The 21,909-nt window shown below is 30.7% G+C and overlaps 1 protein-coding gene across 1 annotated transcript; it reads left to right on the top strand.

Moving 5' to 3' along the window:
* Positions 1–5,112: 5,112 nt before the first annotated feature.
* LOC132950470 (L-dopachrome tautomerase yellow-f2-like) lies at positions 5,113–19,483 on the top strand. The gene is made up of 5 exons (XM_061021958.1): positions 5,113–5,602; positions 5,892–6,189; positions 6,545–6,815; positions 13,185–13,556; positions 16,507–19,483. Exons 2-5 carry the CDS (start codon positions 5,906–5,908, stop codon positions 16,774–16,776), a joined length of 1,197 nt encoding a protein of 398 aa, XP_060877941.1. The 5' UTR covers positions 5,113–5,602; positions 5,892–5,905; the 3' UTR covers positions 16,777–19,483.
* The last annotated feature ends 2,426 nt before the right edge of the window (positions 19,484–21,909 follow it).

Genomic DNA, 21,909 nt, shown 5'->3' with positions numbered 1-21,909 from the left:
TGAGCACACCATATATTATTATTGCTTAATATGACACGTTTAACATAAGCATAAAATGTTTAGTACCTATACCTATTATTCATTTTTTAAATGTACGAAAGTAATTACTATTACTTTAGATATTATTATTTATTTAAAGAATCAGTGTAACAATATTTGTATACAGAATATTATAATAAATTATGACGATCAGAAAATTATGTATATTATCACAATTTATGAGATACTGTTATAACTGTGAAGGTATTAATTATTCGAGTAACCGCATGCACCATCACACGAGTGTCAAAATCATGACGGTTCGTGGGGATTATTTAAACATAATTACATAAATTCTATGTATTATATATTTAGGTAAATTTAATAAATATCGTATACTATTACCTACATAATTTAATAAATAATAATTACGTACAAAAAACTACTTGTTCAGTTTTATCTGGTAAAAAGTAAAAAAAAATTGTATGCTACAACAATAGGTACTACATAGGTACACGACGAGTATAAATTATAAAATATAACAATGATGCATCATCGCACAAAGAACTCTATGACATATAGAGAAAACTAGCAAAGTTCATTTTTTACTGTACAGTATTTTAATTTAAAATCGTTGGACTGCTATTGAAAGTTTTTCTTCATACTCGGGTAAACTGTAGGTACCTACGAAGCACTTCAAAGTACAATATAGATTCAATTCCCCACCAATAGATAGAGCTACACAGAACCCTTTAGGACTTTTTCATTACGTATCAGAAAAAAAATTCTAAAATCGATAGGCACATATATTATTTACTCTCCTCGCTCACACAATCCAAAAATAAACCAAGTAAAAAAACATACGTATTAAATAAATACTGTACATCGTCGATGTCACCCCGTAAATAATATATTATATATTGTACATAATATACTACATATAGACCTGCAGGCCTGATTTACGATTTTTAGGGGCTATAGCTGGTATATAAGCATTAGGAATAAAAGCTATGTACACACCAACAGACTAAAAAATAAAAGCCTCGATCCGAGATAATCTAACATTTGATCCTGTATACAATAATTATCGCTCGGTAAAAAAGTCTGCAATGAACCTCTCGCAAAATGTCGAAGGAGTTTTTTCTCGGCCAGATTTTCTATTTACAGACTTGAGATATCGTACACGCAAGTTTTCCGCGAATCGCGTTAGTATGGAACATAACAAGGTACCGACCGCCAATAAGATTCCAATCTATTTAAAATAATAAATTATGAATTTATGATGATAATATGTAATCTTGTAGCTCTTCGATATAGGGCTAGATCACAATGGTACTCGCTTGATACCAAGATTGTACCTTCTATTGATTTAATAAATAAAAAAAAAAACTGAAGACGACTCTTTTGTTAGAAAAGTATTGTACCGTTAATAATTTTTGTTTCCATTTTTTTTTGTTTGTAATATAATATAATAATATTTTGAAACAGAGCTTTTTATTTTAAACAGTAATATTACATTTATTTTTTTCTTTACTTGTGTCGAATACATCTTGTTTAACAGTCATTTACCTATATATATATATTATATATAGGCATTACCTATAGACGTGTAAACTATACAAAAAGCTTCATGTATTTTTTAGTTTTTATTGAAAAACAATTTCGAACATTTTTTGTCACTTTATTCTGAGATCCATCTCATAATAATAATAATAATAATACTATCTAGATGTTATCATTCAATAAATTACAACACGTCGTTTTATAATAAGTTAAACGATTTACCAATATTCCTTAAATATGTGTTCAATCGTGCCATATTTTATCCATCATTAGTTAGAGGCGAGCGGAGTGCCTATAGGCAATTTTCGTAAGGGGGTGGTATATTTTTCAGCCCTTAGTGGCCGAGTATTTTCTACTATCAGTGTCCGTGACACCCCACCTCAGTGGCGTAAATTGGCTAAAAACTAGGGGAGCAAAATAATTTACCAACCAAAATCAAAACCCAAAGCGCCCCCTCCTCTTTAGTTTAAATATATTTGTATTCTATGTATGAAGACTCATTTTATGGTTTAGATTTTTAGAAACAAATTGTAGGTAGTAGGTTATAAAGGTACTCATATCGATAAATAATATTAAGTATATAAGAGTTCATTAATAAAAAGGTTGACATATGTGGGGGTGAAATGATACCTTTGCCCCATACAAACATTTCAGAGGGGTCAAGTGCCCTCCTTTCCCATATCTCACACATGTGGGATCACGCCAAAGCATATCATATATTTCATTTTATGTTTTCTTTTAAAAAGCAATTTAATAATTGTGACGCTTCATCGGGATGTTTTTCAAAGGCACTCCCTCATCTGCACGCGCGTTTGTCCAACTTATACAAAGCTTTTGTATACAGCGGTATAATAATATATTAATATGTGACTGTAACACCATTTACGACCTTCGCACATTTCTTCGTCATAATATCGATTTAAATCTGCCAAAAAAACCGGTAAGATAATGAGTTATAATATATTATTATTATTTTAGTTTAACAGATGACCTTGTTGTGTTTGCGGAATCACTGAGAGTGTAGTTAAACTTGGGGATATTTACTATTTATACCTACCATGGAATGTATAATATGCATAATGGTCTTAAGTGTGCCGACGGCCGACGGCTTAAAACGACATAAATTAGTAAAAGTAAATGTTGCAGTGGCATCAGTGTATAATCTAGTGAGGTAGGTAATGAATAAAAATAATCGTACCAAATAATATTCGGTATACCAAAATATAATAAACAATCACAATATGTGCTACGATTAAGCCGATCGAGAAGGCTGTACAAAATAATATTCAATATTAAATATTTTCCCACAATATTTATATAGGTACCTACATTTTATTAAAAGTACAGTTAACGCTCATGGCGTTCCAATACACACCTGTCAAAAAACAAGTTTATAATATTATTACGAATGTTGCCAAATACATTTTATGGTAACAAATCTTTTTGGAGAAAACATATTTCGTAACCAACGAAATAATAAATTATAAAATCATAATATTATGTTTATGTACTTATTAGTATTAGGCGTTAGAGATAGGAAACGTATAGGATTCAGAAATATTTTAACTACTATGAAATTTTTTTAAAAATATTTTACTCTTTTTTTCTTGTTATTTCATATTTTGCTAAATTTTAAATTGTAAATGTACATTTTGCATACATTTTTAAATTGGTATTGAATTTTTCTTCAAATATATCAAAAATAAAAATAATTTAAATTGGATCTTCAAAATTGTTGTATAACTTTTACATCTCTATTGCAACGATTATATTATAATTATAGTTGAAATTATTAACCACCACTGGCAATAAATTTGTATAAGTATACACTATAGTGTTTGCGTACAATGTAGTAAAACTTGATTAATTATATTTAATATTTATGTTTAAAAATAAAATTATAAATTGTCTTTGTGTAGCGAATTATTAGATTTCTTGAACCGTGCTGCAGTTATTAAATTACCACTTTCTAAAGCTTATTAATTTTAAATCTGATATTATAAGTACACAATAATAAATGTTATAAAATTACAATATTACAATTTTCACTCAAATTATTTATTGGTAGGTATGTTACAGGAATAAATATGATGACGTCATCGATGCATCACTTCTGTTCATCCGCTATAATTTTTCATGCAGAAGTCTTTATAGATTCATCGCGTAAACCAACACCCTAATGAATATAATATTATGCGCACGGTTACCGTTTAAAAACTGGTTTTGCATTTCTAGCAGTACGATTACCTAACACCCGGACATTAGTTCAAATGCGAATAAAGATTACTTATTAGGATTATAAAATAATGAGAACTTTCGCTTCCTTCCTGTGAAGTGTCACCTGAAGTGTTTCAGTATTGGGTAAATGTGAATGCCGTAACCTAACCTTTATACAGTCAGGTTAACCTATAGTAATAACATTGATACCTACCGAAAGACGTAAATAATTTGATTAATTGACCAATTATTATTATTGATCTTATAATATCGGTCGTATGATGACCTTAAATACACGTAAATATTATTATCGTACATTGTGATCTAAGTTTAAACTATAAAACACCAGATACTAATAATTACTACCTATACTCTCTGCAGAACAAGGTATAATATTAATAATGAACCTATCGTTCTTGACATGGACATTTCCATATGCGTGACCATGTATTTACCATCGTGACCAATATTGCTTTTTTTAATCTCGACAGCCCGGTTAATGGAAATAATTATATTATATTGAATCGCCCGCGATAATAATATAAATAATCAATTAAAATATACTAAACGACATCGAGGCAACGGAATTTGAAATTTATTATAATCCAATCCAGTATAATAGGTTGTTATTCAATCGTGAAAAAGAAACATTATACCTATTACGCATATATATATATATATATATACTTGCAATATCATGCTGTCATTCACTATTTTGAATAATTTAAGGATCGAGAGACCCGCCCACATAATAATATATGCAGTCACGTGTGTTTCTCCGACGGTCCGACCTTTGTACAATTACCCGCGAGCTGATTTCGCGCGTTTGTGATGACCGTTCGTGTTTCAACGGTTATATGATACGACTTTTCCCAGGTGCAAATAAAACCTGACGAGAAAAATAAACGCTGACAACTTATGGTATTACGTATAGTATGTTATACAAAACCTATACAGTATACTGTACCATGACCTGAAGGTTCAAGATGTTTATTCGTAATGGTCAGAAAGTAATTAAATATTATTAATTTAGTGTCCAGATTTATGTGCACCTTATACAACTGTAAAAGTATATGTATTGTGTATATACATAACAAATATAAATTTATGATTGTTCAAATATTTTAATCGTAAGTACGCAAATCAAATTTTTTTTTAGTAAAAAATGATCCTGTAAAAGTATTCTTTGATAATGCTGTTTTATAAAATAATAAATTTCTATATGGGTACCTAAAGTACCTAAAATTGTCTATACCTACAATAGTGCCAATGTTTTTAAAAATAACAAAAATACATTTTACTATAATATGTTGAATGTTCCTAGGTATAGATATGTATATAAATTGTGTTTGATAAATTGGTATTTTTACAGAATATTTTGAAGTTTGTTAATATAAAATATAAATATATGTGCATATTATTTTCTTTTTTTTTTGGAATACAACAATTCCCGCGTTCTAATATTGTGGTCAAGAAGTGAATAAAAAACTATTTTCGTACGAGTGGAAAACGATAAACGATTTGACACAATCACGTGTTCAGACAAAGGCCACCGACCCCAAGGTCACCTGAGAAATCGTCGATTCGGTTGCGAAAAACGTATGGTTCTTCTTTTTTTTATAGCGTTCAGTTCTACCACGGCTAAGGCCGACAAAATAAACAAAAAATGACGGATGTGTGCAGCGATAATAACAGCACGCGGACACGTATTTGGACAATTCATTCGGATTATAAATACGAACGTGAATTGTACGCAAAAGCACACGCTTACGACTCGCAAAAACCGGTAGAACATCGTTGGACTCTCGTCAGAAAAACACCCTCGCAGCACACGAATAATTCGGTACCATTCTCACTTAACACTATTATACTATTGATATCATATTATCACAGCACCGGGTCATTATTTTAACACTCGATAATTATGGCTTATCTAACCTCAAGACCAAACATGAGAATATACCCTTACCTAACTCATACGGTCGTTGGAGGGTTCAGAAGGAGTGGTTAGATTAAGGAACATAAAATTATCGGGTGCTCTGCTCCTTAAGCGAGTCATCGACGTTCACGGTTATTTTGTTTTCTACGCGATATCCATTTTCACATTATAAACTTCGACTTTTTCTTTCCAGGTAAAATTGTCGTCATGATGTCTGCGGGCCCGTCGTCACTCATGGTTACCGCTCTGCTGGTACTGCATCACGTGACCGCGTTCACTTGCAGCGCTCAACGATACTGCTCCAGCCGATTGCGCCGAAATGCAACCGGTGGCGGCAGCGGCGAAGGACTGACGTGGACTGGCGCCCAGTACCGGTTCGAATGCGACACGGTAGACGCGTTGCTCAGAGACAACGGCCGTTATGTGCCGAGAAACAACATCGCGCTCAGAGCTCAAATATGCGGAAACGACTTGTACTTGGCGTACCCCAGGTGGGTACCTGTAGAGCCTCTACCAATGTTGGACCAAACCGAATGCACCCTGGTCTTATAATATGATAATATATCGTAAAACAAAAAAATACGATTTTCCGGTTTTGTGAACTAATGAACTAATGAATTTAGTTGTCATATGATTTTCAAGACACGAACATAATATTATTAATCCTATAGATTAAAAACCAATGAATAAGAAAGTAGATGAAAATATAAGCTCAAGCAAATGATTAATTTTACACAATTTTTATACTGGTTACATAATCATATTATGTACTGCCCGGTCTCGACTTTAAAATGTCTTTGGCGTTCATAGCAAGACCGATTTCATGCTCTAACATTGCTGTTTCAGGTTGCGATCCGGCGTGCCAGCCACCGTGGCCACGACTTGCCTGTTTACTGCCGACGCGTGTAGTGAGGCAGTAATGACGCCTTATCCTTGCCTGTCGGTACAGGAACAAGGTAAGTCGGATGAGGTACAGAACGCTGTCGATCTGTACTTGGATGCGCAAGAAGTGCTGTGGGTCCTGGACACGGGTGTTGTGCAGACGTTGGACAAGGACGCTGAACCGCTGAGGACGGGACCACCAACCGTATGGGCGTTCGACTTGAATACGCGCAAGGTAATCGTTTTTTTTTTGCCCGCTAACATACCCAAACACAACCTCTGACACTTTAAACCATTGCATATATTGACCAGAACCGTACGCTATGAACGGTCTCCCAAACGTTTCCCATATCGGTTAAGATGGGTTGGATCGGTTAGGATTGGTAACATATTAGTTACCTCATATATTCTTATATGTTATCAATATAGAGACGTGAACACGGAAAAGTTGAACTGGATCCAACTTCATGGTTAAGCCTGTGGTGATAACGTATAACACTCTGGTATACCAACCAATCACAGAAAAGTATTTTTATGCACGTACACGTGCACAGGGAAAACCCACTTTTAGGATATTGTTTGGTTCACGATAAAATAACCGCCCACCCTGCAGTATATTATATTACAGGCACACAGAGTAATAGGTGTACCCGGGCCACAGTCCATTTAGTTTAATATGATATCGTATCCCGGTATATACATCGTGATATAATATAGCATTATAGCGTCGGGTGAGTTTATATTTATGTACCTATATTTGTATGCAACTAGAGCGTGGTAATAAGAGTTCTGTTGAATTCGTTTTATAGGTCTAATTACAATATGCAATCCCCCGCCAATTCAATATAATATATCGATCGAACTTGAAAATATTTTATAACGTTAATTACAATTTACAAACCACGTCGAGGTACGCATATGATGTGGAATAACGATATCACTGCACAAATGCGGTAATAATAATATGTACATTTCGGTATAATATAGGGTGATCCACTTACATGGCTACAGTAATTTTTGTCCACATTTTTTATATACTTTGAAGTATTTATAACACTACATTTTCACATAAAAATATAATTATTTTTTTGTCAAAGTGTGGCTTATAGTTTTATTATGTCCATACCTATTATCATTATATTCCCGAAACTTCCCAAGCAGAATTTTTTTCTTGACATTTGTATTTCCTACAAGTAGGAATATACAATATATTGAGTAAATAGGCCCTAATTGATATTCGAAATATTAGATGAACGAAGTAGCGCATATACGCCAATGCTTTTACGGGGTACCTAATGTTATGATGTTATGTACAATCTTTATATAGGTATATAATAAATAAATAAATAAAAAAAAAACAACAAATATTTACTCGAAAAATGAGTTGAGCCTCCACAGTTAAACGGATCACCCCGTATAGAGTGGTTCGAACAGAGTAAATGATTAATGAACTAAAATGTAGAAATTCGATTTCGTTCGAGCGGCGACTATATACGAGCATAATATATATATATATATAGTTGAGTTTGGGTAACCGTATAGCTGCTGCAGCTCGTTAAGTCATACGCATAGCTGCTCTCGTCGCCGGGCGTGAACGTCAACGGGTGTTGTGCAACGTTCCATGTAGTTTAATAACTTTTATTATTTTTTCTCCCTCTCTCTCTCGACCGCAAGAGACACATTGTAGGTACTATAGTAGGTAGGAGCTCACACTCACAAATCTATATAGGAACCTACCCATAATAATAATACATTATAATAATGGGTTCGGTCGATAATATTATACGACAGCCGATCGGGACGATTGTCTTTGGGCGGGCCTCGTATTATGATTATTATTATTATTATTATAACGCGTCTGGGCACAGATTATAAGACTGGCGTAGATATACATGTATGAACAATAACACTGGTGTATAATCATGTGTATCGGTTTGACGGTCGTATTTTAGGATTTCAAAATAGGTATAATAGCGCTTTACGCCACCACGAAATCCAGGATTAACACTGCTATATTATGCGATGTCCAGAATGGGCGTCCGATTTTGCTTTGTCGATACGTCGTCTGTGTATAATATTTGTTAATTATAATTTATAATTTGAGCGAGTGATGTGGTCATTAACGCGGGCATATGGTTTGGAAATAGTATAAGTGTATAACCTTAAAGAGTAAGAACAGTTTATCAAAATATGTTATCACGTATTAAAAAAATTTATATAATATTCTTGTTTTTCTATGAGATTTCATCATCGGTTTTAGATAATAAGAATAATTTTCGTTTTAATTTATTCTCGTAATGCTCTCATTTTATACTGAATTATAATATATATAATCATTCTGTACTTGACGAAAATTTGAATGAGAAGCAAGGATCATATAATAATACTGAGTTTTTTAATTGAAATTAAATTATTTTGAGACATTGCAATAATTGTACGGAGAGGATCATTAGTATTCAGTGAAATAAGAAATAAATTATTAACAAACTAATGATTTCAGAATCACAATTATATTTTCGGGCAATATGTCACAATTTATTTCAATTGCTCATATTTATTAATTATAGGCTAACGTATGACAATTATTAAAAACATTTAAATTTGTAATATTTTGTGTTACATGTTGCATAGTAAGTACCTAAGTGTATTATTTTAATTTATAGACTTTTTGTATTGTAAATTGTTCATTTGTTTTATATATCAAACCAATAGAAATTTGAAAAGTTTTTTCCGTGTACCTGAATTTTATATTATTTTATTTTTATTTTTTAATATAGAAACGATGTTGAGCTGTTGAGGCACATAATTAAATAACTGTCCGTTACTAGAAACATTTATAAATGTATACAGGGTGATTTATTAAGCGTAAAACCCTCATTATCTCAAAAAGTATTAATGTTTTTGAAAATATTTTTTTACATAGTTTCAAGTTGTTAAAAAAACAACATTTTTATTAAAAAATTATATTTTTAAATATTTTTTATCCTTAAAATTTTTTAAGTTTTTTACTTTTTTGAATGACAGCATAGAGTTTTAATTTCATTTTCCAAAGCAGAATATTTTTCTAAGTATTTTAATACATAAATATCGAATTTAGGACGAGTAGTTTATGAGTTATAAGTATTTAAGGTTTAGACAAGCGGAGTAGTGGACACACATTTGCGGGGTAACCCCATACCACTCCACTCCGCCCATCAAAACTTTAAATGCTTATACCTCATAGACTACTCGCCCTAAATTAGATTTTTATGAATCAAAATACTTAGAAAAATATTCTGCTTTGGAATATGAATTTAAAACTCTATGCTGTCATTCAAAAAGTAAAAAACTTAAAAAATTATATAGATAAAAATATTTAAAAATATAATTTTTTAATAAAAACAGTTTTTTTAACAACTTGAAACTATGTAAAAAATATTTTCAAAAACATTAATACTTTTTGAGATAATGAGTGTTTTACGCTTTATGAATCACCCTGTATAACTGCAGCATAGAGTTACGATTACCTGCAATAAATTAAGCATATGTAAATATTAAATCAATACCTTCCTATATTCATCATAACTGACTAAACAAAGTATCAATGTTCGTTTATCTTTGAATAGGTTAGGCTAATCTAACCTAATCTTCTATTAATATTTGATTGATTTAAATACTTTGAATCATCAATTCTTTTGGTTTTAGAATTGTATTTTAGAATTTTCCGAAAATGTATGTACAGGTAGACCTAACAAATTAAATACCTAACTCTGGTTCTAATCTATATTTTTTATTATTTTTTTTTTTAATATACTATTTATCGACTTGGGTTACATGTATAATATAACATTTTTATTTTTTTAATACTGAAATTTTAATAATTCAAAATGGCCAATTTTTAAACCGGAATTTAGAAAAAAATATTTATTTAAGTCATGTACCTAGTTCATTTTTTACAACTTTTTGATTGAATATGAACTCATTATTTTTGTTAAGCAATGTTAATCTAGTCGTAAAAATCATTTCAAATTCAAAAAGTATAACAATTTTTACGAGAATTTTTGAATAAGTACAAAATCTAAATAGTTTATAAAAAGTTAATACTTTTCAAATAAATGAGTCTTATTTCAAAAAATTTGTATATTTTAAAAACCATAAAAAAATTAACTACATGACTTAAATAAGTGTTTTTACAATCAACATTTTTCTAAAAACCAGATTTACAAATTCATTATTTTGAATTTTTCGAAAAAAAAAACAATCCAAATTAAAAATTGTTTATTTTCAGTACAAAATAATTAAAATGTAATATTATACGTGTAATGTAAGAGTCAATACATTATAAACAACAAAGAAAAAATTAAAAAATATTGTTTATAAACAAAGTTATTTCATCTGTCGGGTCTTCTTGCTGTTACACCATGTATATATTATTATTTTTTGAGTAGGTACTTATTTTAGAAAAGCCAACTTATTTAACGATTTGTTACCTTAACTTATTTACATGTAAAATATATTTACGAACTCGAGTGATTTTCAAGTTAATTTGTTCTGCCTCTGGCGGCGTGCCTTCGTCATCTTTTCTGCCGACTGCATTTCGTACACGCCTTTGACCCAAAGTGTTATCCGTATATTTATTTTATAATATGGACGTTGGTTACGCGTGTCGATACATTAGCATTAAATAATAATTTCAATTTCAATTCAATAAAGCACTTGTTTCAAGCAGTGTTGCTTTTTGAAGACCGAGCGATTGCGCGAATGCCCGAAGATACATGCATTTTTCCTTTTTGACAGATACCTTGCAGATATCTTGCAGTTTTTTTAACACAGAATCGTGTTCTGAACTCGATCAACTTTTTCGAATTCTTATATTTATTCTATATAGGTATAATACAATGAAGTATACAACATTAACATTGCGTAGCTATTAGTTAAGCAAACCCACGACAAGGTTCTAAAACGTTATATTATAGGCAGGTCAGCATAATAGCAGGCTCGCGGGTAAACGCTTAAAATAATATTATTATTATTATTATTATTACCAAATTTTTATTTTTGCTAACCCAAAACGCATCTCATTTTTAGAGTAACGTTATAGACCAAAATATACGCCATCGTCCACGCCCATATAAATCGTTCTTATACGCGATCTATACGACGAGGCCACGAGGCAGTGAAAGTAGGTCGATCGAGGATCAATATTGCAGGCGTAGCCGATGTCCAACTAAACGCAAATCGATGTCTCTGACACGCATGTAGGATGTAGCTGATATTGTATAGTTATATCAGACACGTAGGTACCTATAAGACGGAGTCACATAACGGAAGCGACCACCACGCACCATAAAGGCTAAGTTAAGGTTAGGGCTATAATGTTTTAGAGACATAACCTTTGACGGTATATTAATAGTTTTCTAAAATAGCTGCAATTACGCGATATAAATGATAAACATTAATATTACACCTACGAACACATCCTGTTAAACTGAAATGTATAATTTATAAATTATTTAGTGGATAACTTTTTTGAAAATGTTGATATACCTATCTACCTAATTCAAAATTAGAGCAAGTAGTTTCTTAGTTATTAAAATGTTTGTATCTACTATGCATAACAATCCTTAAAAATGGTTTTAAAAGAATTTTAAATACATGAAATATTAAATCTAGTATTTATTATCCTTGGACCATTTGTATTTTGTACAAATTATAAACATTGATCGATTAGTATAAATTACTAAAAATGTTCAAACAACCATAGCTCCCATAACTTCCTTATAATTATTAACCTATTATCCTTGGTAGGTACTAGGTACTAAAAGTTAAATAACTTAAAAACTCGTTCAAATTTTGATTAATATATGTTCACATTTTCAGAAATATATCCACTAAATAATGTACAGAAGAAAGTGGGGTTCTCATCTGGAAATAAGAGGTTATATCTCCGTAATCCTTTAAGTAGAACAAAAAATCCCAAGAATTTGAAACATGATCTCTAAGTATATTCAAAAATTCATATAATCAGATTTTAAATAACTCCATTATTAAAGAAAAAAAGGAATGAACATGCTTGGCAAATCCCCGTGTATTATAATATGAAATAAATAAATATTATAACCATGAAAACATGTACCTTTTTTCCAGATTATATTGTATTTGAAATAAATACACATAAAATACTTATTTAAACGTGGTATCAGCTGTTGGTGCCTTGTATTTGAATACAAATCAAATTAATCTATTATTTTTTTTTAACAAAACGCATGACCTAACATCAGTGGTGTATCGTTGAGGGGTTTCCATCCCGCTGGGAATTCTATTCCTATATAATATATACTTGAACTTTTCCATGGAAAAAAAGTACCTACTAAAATATAAATTAGAACAATTATTATTAAAAAGACATTTCGGTACTAGGTGGCGCGATATAGACTAAGTGCAACCGTGATTTATAACCATTAATTTATTGTTCACCATTTCATGGGGACTTGTACAATACCATTATCCATCATGTGTAATTACACCCCTCTATACTACCGCCCCCCCGCCGTACACAAATGCGCCGCTGCGTTCAAAAGACATTGCAATGTTGACATGATATTTTATAATCGCGGTGTTTCAGCTGCTGGCGAAGATCGACTTGACGTGCCTGACGACGCCGATGAGCCGGCTCCAGTGTCTGGCCGTGGACTGCGACGAAACGGACGGCAAGTGTTACGTGTACGTGACGGACGCGGCCAACCGGGCGGTGATCGCGTACGACGTGGCCGAGTCGAAGGGTGCGCGAGTGGTGTTGCCCAAGGCGATCGCGGCGGGGTGCACCAAGCGCGACGTGCTGTACGCGGCGCTCGTCCGGGCAGAGTGCGGCGGCGGCGCGGCGGCGCTGATCGTCACATACCTGTCGGGCGTCAGGGCGTTCACGGTCCGGACCGAGTACCTGCGCCGAGGTTCTGCAGGAAAAGTGACGGACTTGGGCGTCAAACCGGACAGAATGGTACTGTAACCTGGCGACCTTGTCGCGCGCGATTTTAATTCTTCGTATTGTAACGCACAAAAGTGTCGAATCGGTGCACATAATATTTCATAGGTATAATATATATTATTATGCGGACGAGAGGGCGTGACCCGCGATACAATTTTTCCCCGTGATTGATACACAATATGTGCGAGAAGTTATACTAAGACATAACATTATAATATTATAACTAAACGAAAGCGCTGTAAATAATTTTAAAAAAAAATTTGTTTTTTTCGCAACACCGCGTTGGCGATCGTTCTCGAAACGACGACCGACACGATTAGCCACAGCGGTCATTTTTTAAGGCGTCGTGCATAGGCTATTCCTTCGTTCCATAGTGCTGTGCCATAATATTATGCCGTTACTGTTTCAAGAGGTGTTTTAAAATATTCAAAACCAATTAAATGCATGGACAGAAAATAGTGATGGATAAAGCTTTTGAAATCTTATAAATTTAATAATAGTTTTGCTAATCTTTGTTTCGCATACGAATATGTAGATGCAAAGTACTACACGTCTTGCGTATGATCGCAAACGTCTTCACAATTTTTAAATCGAACCACAGGAAGTACTTTTATTTTCGTAACGGGCGTTTAGGTTGTATTAATGAAAAATGTATGGGGTTAGTAGGAAGGGTTTGGGGACTCCAGTTAATGCTTTACATCAATAAGAAGAGTACAGTGAAGTATTGCTATGGCTGCGGTCGCGGTAGTGCGGTTTGGTTACTCGTCATTGTGTGGACTATTTAATAATAATTAATAAGGGGTTACAATTTGCAATATATACACACGCTAATAGAAATTAAATTTAAATTTGCTTGTTTGAAGACTACGTAGTCATAATCTGTATTATTAACTTAACATAATATTATTTGAAATTTTTCTTTTCTGAAAATATGAGACCTTCCTAAAATAATACATGGTTAAATGGTAATTTCCAATTTATTTTCGAAATAAATTGAATGATTTAAGTTAAAAATGTCTTTAACTTTAAGTTAGGCTACCTACGTTTAAGATGAAAAATTCCAAAATGGGCTATTAGCGACTTTTCGAAATATTGTTGTCTTTTTTAATGATAAAAAAAAAATATATTGTAGAATAAATCGGTCTTATAACTACTTCAGAAAGCGACTGCGCGTATTAGTATTTTTACAAATTGAACTACATCCGTTCTCTTTTATGAGCATTTATTTTTGTGTTTATATTTTCTACACATCTAAACTTTCAATTTTCTAAGTGTGTGCGTGCGTGTCGTGTTATTGTGTGCTTACTATAGTAACTGATCGTTAGTGTGTGGACTGCAGTGTAAAAGAGATATGAGACACGCACATGTCACCGATCTGTAGTCCAATAGTAAAATATTTCACTAAAAAATCCTGTACGTTTTGTCCATCGTACCAACTAGGTTATAGTAATGCGATAAGAAATGTGAAAACATATTTAAATTCTTTATAAAGTTTACTTTAGATGCCATCTTTTTTTTAATTTCATACAATTGCTGCGTTGAAATCTATTCAATTTTTATATATTTAAATCAAATTTAAGGGATGAGAGACGATATTTAAAAAAAAGCATGACCTAAGTAAACTTTAAAACTAATTTAAATAATGTGGTTTTGGATTTATTATAAAATTACTAATTTTATCGGTCCAATTGCTAAAAGATGGAAATGTTTTCATTAACAAAAGGCCGTTATCAGATCTTCTTAATTTTGAAAATGCATGTGATTCAATAACAAGTTTTCTGTATTAAATGCCAATTTCAATTTTTTTTCCAACTGAAATATCAATGACTTTAAAATTGGTATTTTTGTACTTACATATTTTTTGTGATATTATTATGTATACATATTTTAAAATATTAAATTTGCATGTGTTGTAACCAATGCATATATTATTAATGAATCGAAACTTGTTATAAATATTAAAATCCAAACCAATGTCCCACAATTTGGATAAACATAATATATAGATCTCAATACCACTTTCTATATTTTAATGACAGCAGTTTCCTATTTTATATGCAGATGCCAATAAAATAATTTTGTACAAATGTACATGTGTACCTAACTATGCTGTTATGTAAAAAATGATTATGATAATATTCTGACACTGCAGCAGCTGTTGCATCCTGTTTAATATGCCCACGAGTATGCATTTTTTTCGTCTTTTTACCAAAACATCCTAACCGTGTATCCTTATGAAATCGTCGGCGTTACATCTGTATAAATTCGTCATGCCACATAAATATAATTATTATGCCTACGCTCCATTTTTTCCATAGATTATTCTCGAAATATATTATTTTTTTTTGTAGTATCGATATGTCTATTATCACGTTTTTTTCGATTAAGTGAATATTGAGATATAGGTGAACTACATCCAGATTATACACATAAGGACTGAGTTTGACGACAAACCTCCGACGACCAGTAGTAGTTTTATTTAAATCCAATTTAAAACATTTCTCTTACACGAATCGTCCAACTATTTACAGTTCTAATTTCGTCTTAAATGATATCTAGTCTACAGTAAGGTATAAGTAACCAACTACAAAATTATCGAAAAACAAAACTGCATTAGATAAATAATTGTTCGATATCAACGAAATTATTGACCTACGTGTAAAAACTAAAATTCGCACCAGTTTTATGTGATAATATTTTATTTTTATATTATGTACGATTGACGATGACACGACATACTTAAGGATCGTATACGCAGTACGTAATGATAATAAATAATATCAGTTTGATTATATTTAAAAAAAATATATTACATGTTATACACTATATATATACTACGGCTCCTCGTGCCTAACCTCCCCGTGGGGTCTTCTGGGTAATGTTAATAATCATAATGTATAAGTCATAAATGTACCTACCTATGATTGAAAAATGGCCGATTAATGTCATTCTCCGGTTTTAGGTGATTTTGGGCACGGACGGCGGCTCAAAGGTGTTCTTCCGGTACGACGGTTCACCCGACGTGCAGAAATGGGACGCAGCCCTACCGTTTGTCGCGGAAAATTTCTCGCCGGTCTATCGGTCGGGGTCTTGCTTCCTGGCCACCCAGGTTATGGCCGACCGTGACCGGAATCGGCTCATGGTGCTCGAGACGAACTTCCCGGACTTTGCACAGAACATCGTCGGCTGCGGAATCGTGCACAACGTTCGCGTGCTCGAAGGGTGCTTTTAATATCCACGCTCGTGGCCCTTTCAACCACGCGGTGGAGTCTGCGGAGAGTCATCGCTGACGACTTGTGCTGCTTGCAGCCACCGGTTTCAATAAATTGTGTATATCGGTATTACCGCCATCGAACTCAATTTACCGAATATTAATTATAATACCGTTGATAACTCCTTATAATATACTATTACTACACCGAATCGTTTACATTCACCGGCGTAAACCGGACGGTATACTCGAATCGTATCGGGAGTACACGTATAGCCGTCCGACGTTAGTGGGATGACATATACTTTGTCTTTTAAACTGAATAAATAAAATAAATACTAATTTAAAATCGTATCAAATAATATATTATTATTATATTTACATTTTTACATGTGAAAAATATGCTTAGTTATTTTCATTATCAATTCCTGAGCACGTCCCTGTTAGGAATTATAGAATACAATTCAACATTATATCTAAGTAAGCAACAGTCCATAACATACTTATTGAAAATCATTGTCACTGGAAGAAAAATAAGACATTCTCACGTTAAATTACCGATTACTAATAAACATTTAAAGTAGATGCTGAGCGAAATTTATAGCGTGGACCAAACTTTTCATCTAACTTAAAATATACATGTTAGTTCCTAATACAAAAACTATTAACTAATTTGTATGCATCAACAAAGTATTGTTATTTTCATTATACAATTAAAAAACATACAAAACCTTTACACGATATGACATAATAAAAAACATTTTTTTCGTAAAAATCTAATACTAAAAAAAAAATCATTATCGAAGGAAAAAACTAAAACCCATATGGTCATATCTGCATACATAATAATTCAATTTTACAAAAATCACCTGTTTAGTGATTTGTAGATACCAAATGCTTACCTTTTTATTGAGTTTAATTACTTGACAAATATGTATATAACATAATATTCATTTGAATTTTTAATATCAAAATATTATTAGTACTGATTATGCTGATTATAAATCAGAATTTTTTGAAATAGAAATAAAAAAACGTTAATCTGAAATATATTAGTTATGTATATATTATTCTATAGTTATATTGTTAGTAATACCTTATACACTACTCTAATGAATAAATTAATTAATAAACAAAGGATAGATTTGTATTAATATTTATATTAAATATATTAAAGTTATTTAAAAAAAAATGTTTATATCAATAGCATTTTCAGTTATATCATGTATGTTTTAATTGTCCATAAATATATAACAAAAATAGTTATTGTTTTTTATAAATAAATTATATATTTTAAGGCGTACGATATACTATAACCATGTATACGAGTATACTTAGCAGCTCGAAGAACAATAAACTACTACCTAACCACTACCTACGCAACAAAACATACAATATTATTTTTCTTTGTACTAAAATAAAATACAATTTTTTTTTGTGGTCCAAACTATTTAATATCCCCATAAATGAAAATGCATATTATTTTATTCAGTTCCATATTATGTGCACAAATACTCAACAACAACGCTAGGTAGTAATTTTTTTTAGATTATTTGTATTAATTGTAAAAACTAAAAATCGTTAATAAACACAACATTGTAGTAATATCATAAGCTGATATAAAATTATATGTAATTATGTTCATCAGCCAATTTATTATGTAGTAAAACGATTAATTGTGCAGTAGGCACACAACAAGTAAAATATTGATGTTTGTACCTATAATATCAGCTAGACACATCGCAGTAACCACACGCCCTTTAAATTATTATATTATAAATCCTTATTAATTAAATTAACTATGATAACATTTTGATTTTAGATTTGGAAATCACAACCATAGTCATTTGAATTTTAAATAACTACCTAATTGAATACTTTGTAATTTTATAAAAGTAGGTATTACACCTATTTCTGTCACTACGTTTTAAATATTATAAAATAAATATTATAATTTTTATTTTAAAGAATATTTACCATCTATACTACTATAAATTGTACAGACAAATATTATTATTTATTGAAAACAATGTTTATTTAAGTCTAATAGATATTTTGTGATCGATGTAACTGCATTAATGAAAAAAATTAGTATATCTTCTAATATGAATACAATTTGAAACACTATACAAGCATAATATTACACATTAAATTCAGATCATTTTTGCGTAATGTTTGTTTGTTTAGTTTAATTCAGTGCATGTCATATTGATCATACTAAATGTAAATAGCTGGTATCGTACTGAATACTTTTTGATAATAATTTAATAAACAGTAATATTTGGTCATCATATTCAAATTAACAATAACCATTGTTAGGTCATTAAATATCTCGTTTTTAATAATAATGAATATTTAATGCATGAATAATAAAGAATTATGCGTATTATTCTGAATGTAATAATTGTTGTATATTAATTATAATACTGAAGTATGATAATTAAAATGTAATATTTTATATTTTACTTTGGTCGTTTTGTGACAAAGTCGGTGTAAAAAACAAAAACTTTTACTGAACAATTATCTAACTGAATGCAATTATAGGCCGACAGATTTATGATTTATTTTTATTTTTCAATTTATATTAACAGATTTTTCAGATGATATTTAAAGTTCAAAAAAATATTAATTAGCTAGGTATTCAGTTACTTTTTATATAAACAAAAATAAATATTTATGAAGTAATTGCTTGATGTTTACGTGATCAATATAGAAACCAATAAAGTTGTATAAATATGTTTATTATATAATAATAACAAAATTCACTTAAAAAGTTAGTTTACATAAAATAAAATAGTAACATAAAATAAACGTTTGTGTTACGATTATCTTTGATGAATGTTGAATTGAATTGAGTGAACGAGAATGATTCTTTTAATCTTTATTATTAACTATAATAAATGTCGTTATGCTCTTAGTTTATATTCTTAAATACAACATACAACATACCTACCTAGAGCTTATTTCGATTACATTAAACGTGTATACATAATGATTTTATATTGTAAATTGTAATATGCATACATTTTAACATATTTTACAGGCATAAGGCGAAGTTCCATAAAACTGTGTACCCAAAATTTTTTAAACAACATTTTATAAATGAAGTTTTCTCCTAGATAGGAAAAGCACGTACTTACATTATGTAACCCAATATTTTAAGATTTATTTTCAAAATTATTTTGTGATTTAATTGTTCTGGCACTACGAGTCTATGCATGCCTAATATATCAATAAAGTTATCTTATAAAGTTATAACTATATTTTTATGAATTTATACGATAATTTTCATTGTTATAGTTCGGCGATACTTAGACGCCACTCTGGTTCTACGGAATACATCTTCCCTGATGTTACAAATATGGGGTCTATGGGTCTATAACACAATAACCAGCATTTCTCCGGTTTTCCTTTAACCGGAAATCTAGTTAGTAAAATAATAAATTTTTTAAACTTTAATAATTTAAATAAATAAATCTCGTTAATATGGTCCAAGAAATTATTTCAATTTTAGCATTTAAAACGGAAAAGTTTTTAATTCAATTAGCCAGATACCTATGATAAAGCTGTGTATTTATACCATATAAATATATTATAAGTTACATATATGTTATAACTATTAACTCAAATCTGCAGATAATTAATATAATTATGAACATTGGATATAGATTATGGACATGAATCTCAACTAATAGTAGCTGAAATAGTTGAGTGACTATGCCATGCCCTCTCAAAAATTACGAATAGCTCCTAAAAAAATATTCAATAGACTCACATAATGTTAAACTAAACTGAAAATATTAAAAATTGATTTACTTGGATTTGTTTTCATTACCAACCTATAGTTACAACATTATTGTTACAGAATTCGATCGATATATTATAATATTATGTAGGTACCTAAGTACTTTCATTAATAATCTTTTAAAATTAAAAAATAACAATTTGTATTGCACATTTGCACCTAATGGATAAATGTTCTCCTCGAATGATAAAATAACCTTTTACGTAATTTAATTTTAAACAATATCTAAATTTGTAAATAATGTATGTAGTTACCCCCAAAGTATTATACTATGAATTCCATTAAAACGATACATAGGTACCTGAAGACCTTTGTTTATTTATTATTATTAAAATAATAAAATTCATTATTGTTAGTAACATAAGAAAAATATTAAATATTTATAATAAATATTTTTCTACCTATATATAAAATATATATATCGTTATACCTACCCATAATAAATTTGTGGAACGTAAATAATTGTTTATAAAAACTTATTTTTAACCACTTTAATGATATATTACGCGGCACCCATCATAATTTAATGTAAATATCATTATAAACGCTAAATTACAAAAAACTTTATCATTGAAATATGTTATTAACTTTATTTTGCACCTACGTGTTGCAACTAATAGAATTTATCGTAACAGAAATGTTGTTGCCTAAATAATTATAAAAATAAATCATAAAAACTTAAATCATTTAGGTAGTTAGGTCTATATAACAATTGTATCCCAAAATGCTATTATTACACCTAACTACCTGGCTCAAGGCGGATTTAACCAATAATGAGCGGACGTTTAAGAGTAGATTTTCATTTTGCAATACTTTAACATAATAAGCGTATCCGGGGGGTTATTGGATTTCAGAATTTCCATAAGCACAATACTTTCCAGAAGATTTTTTTTTGTACCCGGAAGCAATGAACATTTTACGTATAATGAGCAGGGAAACTGAGTATTTTTTATGACTTCGTCGTCATAAAGATAAGAGTTTATATCCACGTATATTATACTACTTAATTCAATAAAATAAAAAATTGCAACTTCATAATTTATTTATAGAAAAATGTACATGATACAGATAATATAAAGTTTCAAAGTTCATAAATATATGTACCTATATGTACGTTGAGCATACAAGCATACAACATCAAGTGAATTAAGATGAGATCTATAAAGTGGAAGTTATAGTTCCATCGAACAGAGTGTCCCGAAAGTCCCGTATCACCCTATAATTACCTTAGTCTGTGGCAGGTCAATGTAGATATTATGAAGCCTGTGTAAGTGCTGTTTTTTCCACAGTAATCTATATGAAATGAAACCTATGCGTTAATTTGTATTTTCTTATAGATTACTGATGTT

This window comes from Metopolophium dirhodum, chromosome 8, assembly GCF_019925205.1.
Source record: "Metopolophium dirhodum isolate CAU chromosome 8, ASM1992520v1, whole genome shotgun sequence".
Classification (NCBI taxonomy): domain Eukaryota; kingdom Metazoa; phylum Arthropoda; class Insecta; order Hemiptera; family Aphididae; genus Metopolophium; species Metopolophium dirhodum.
The sequence above is the reverse complement of the archived record's forward strand: the minus strand, read 5'-3'. Positions and strand labels throughout refer to the sequence as shown.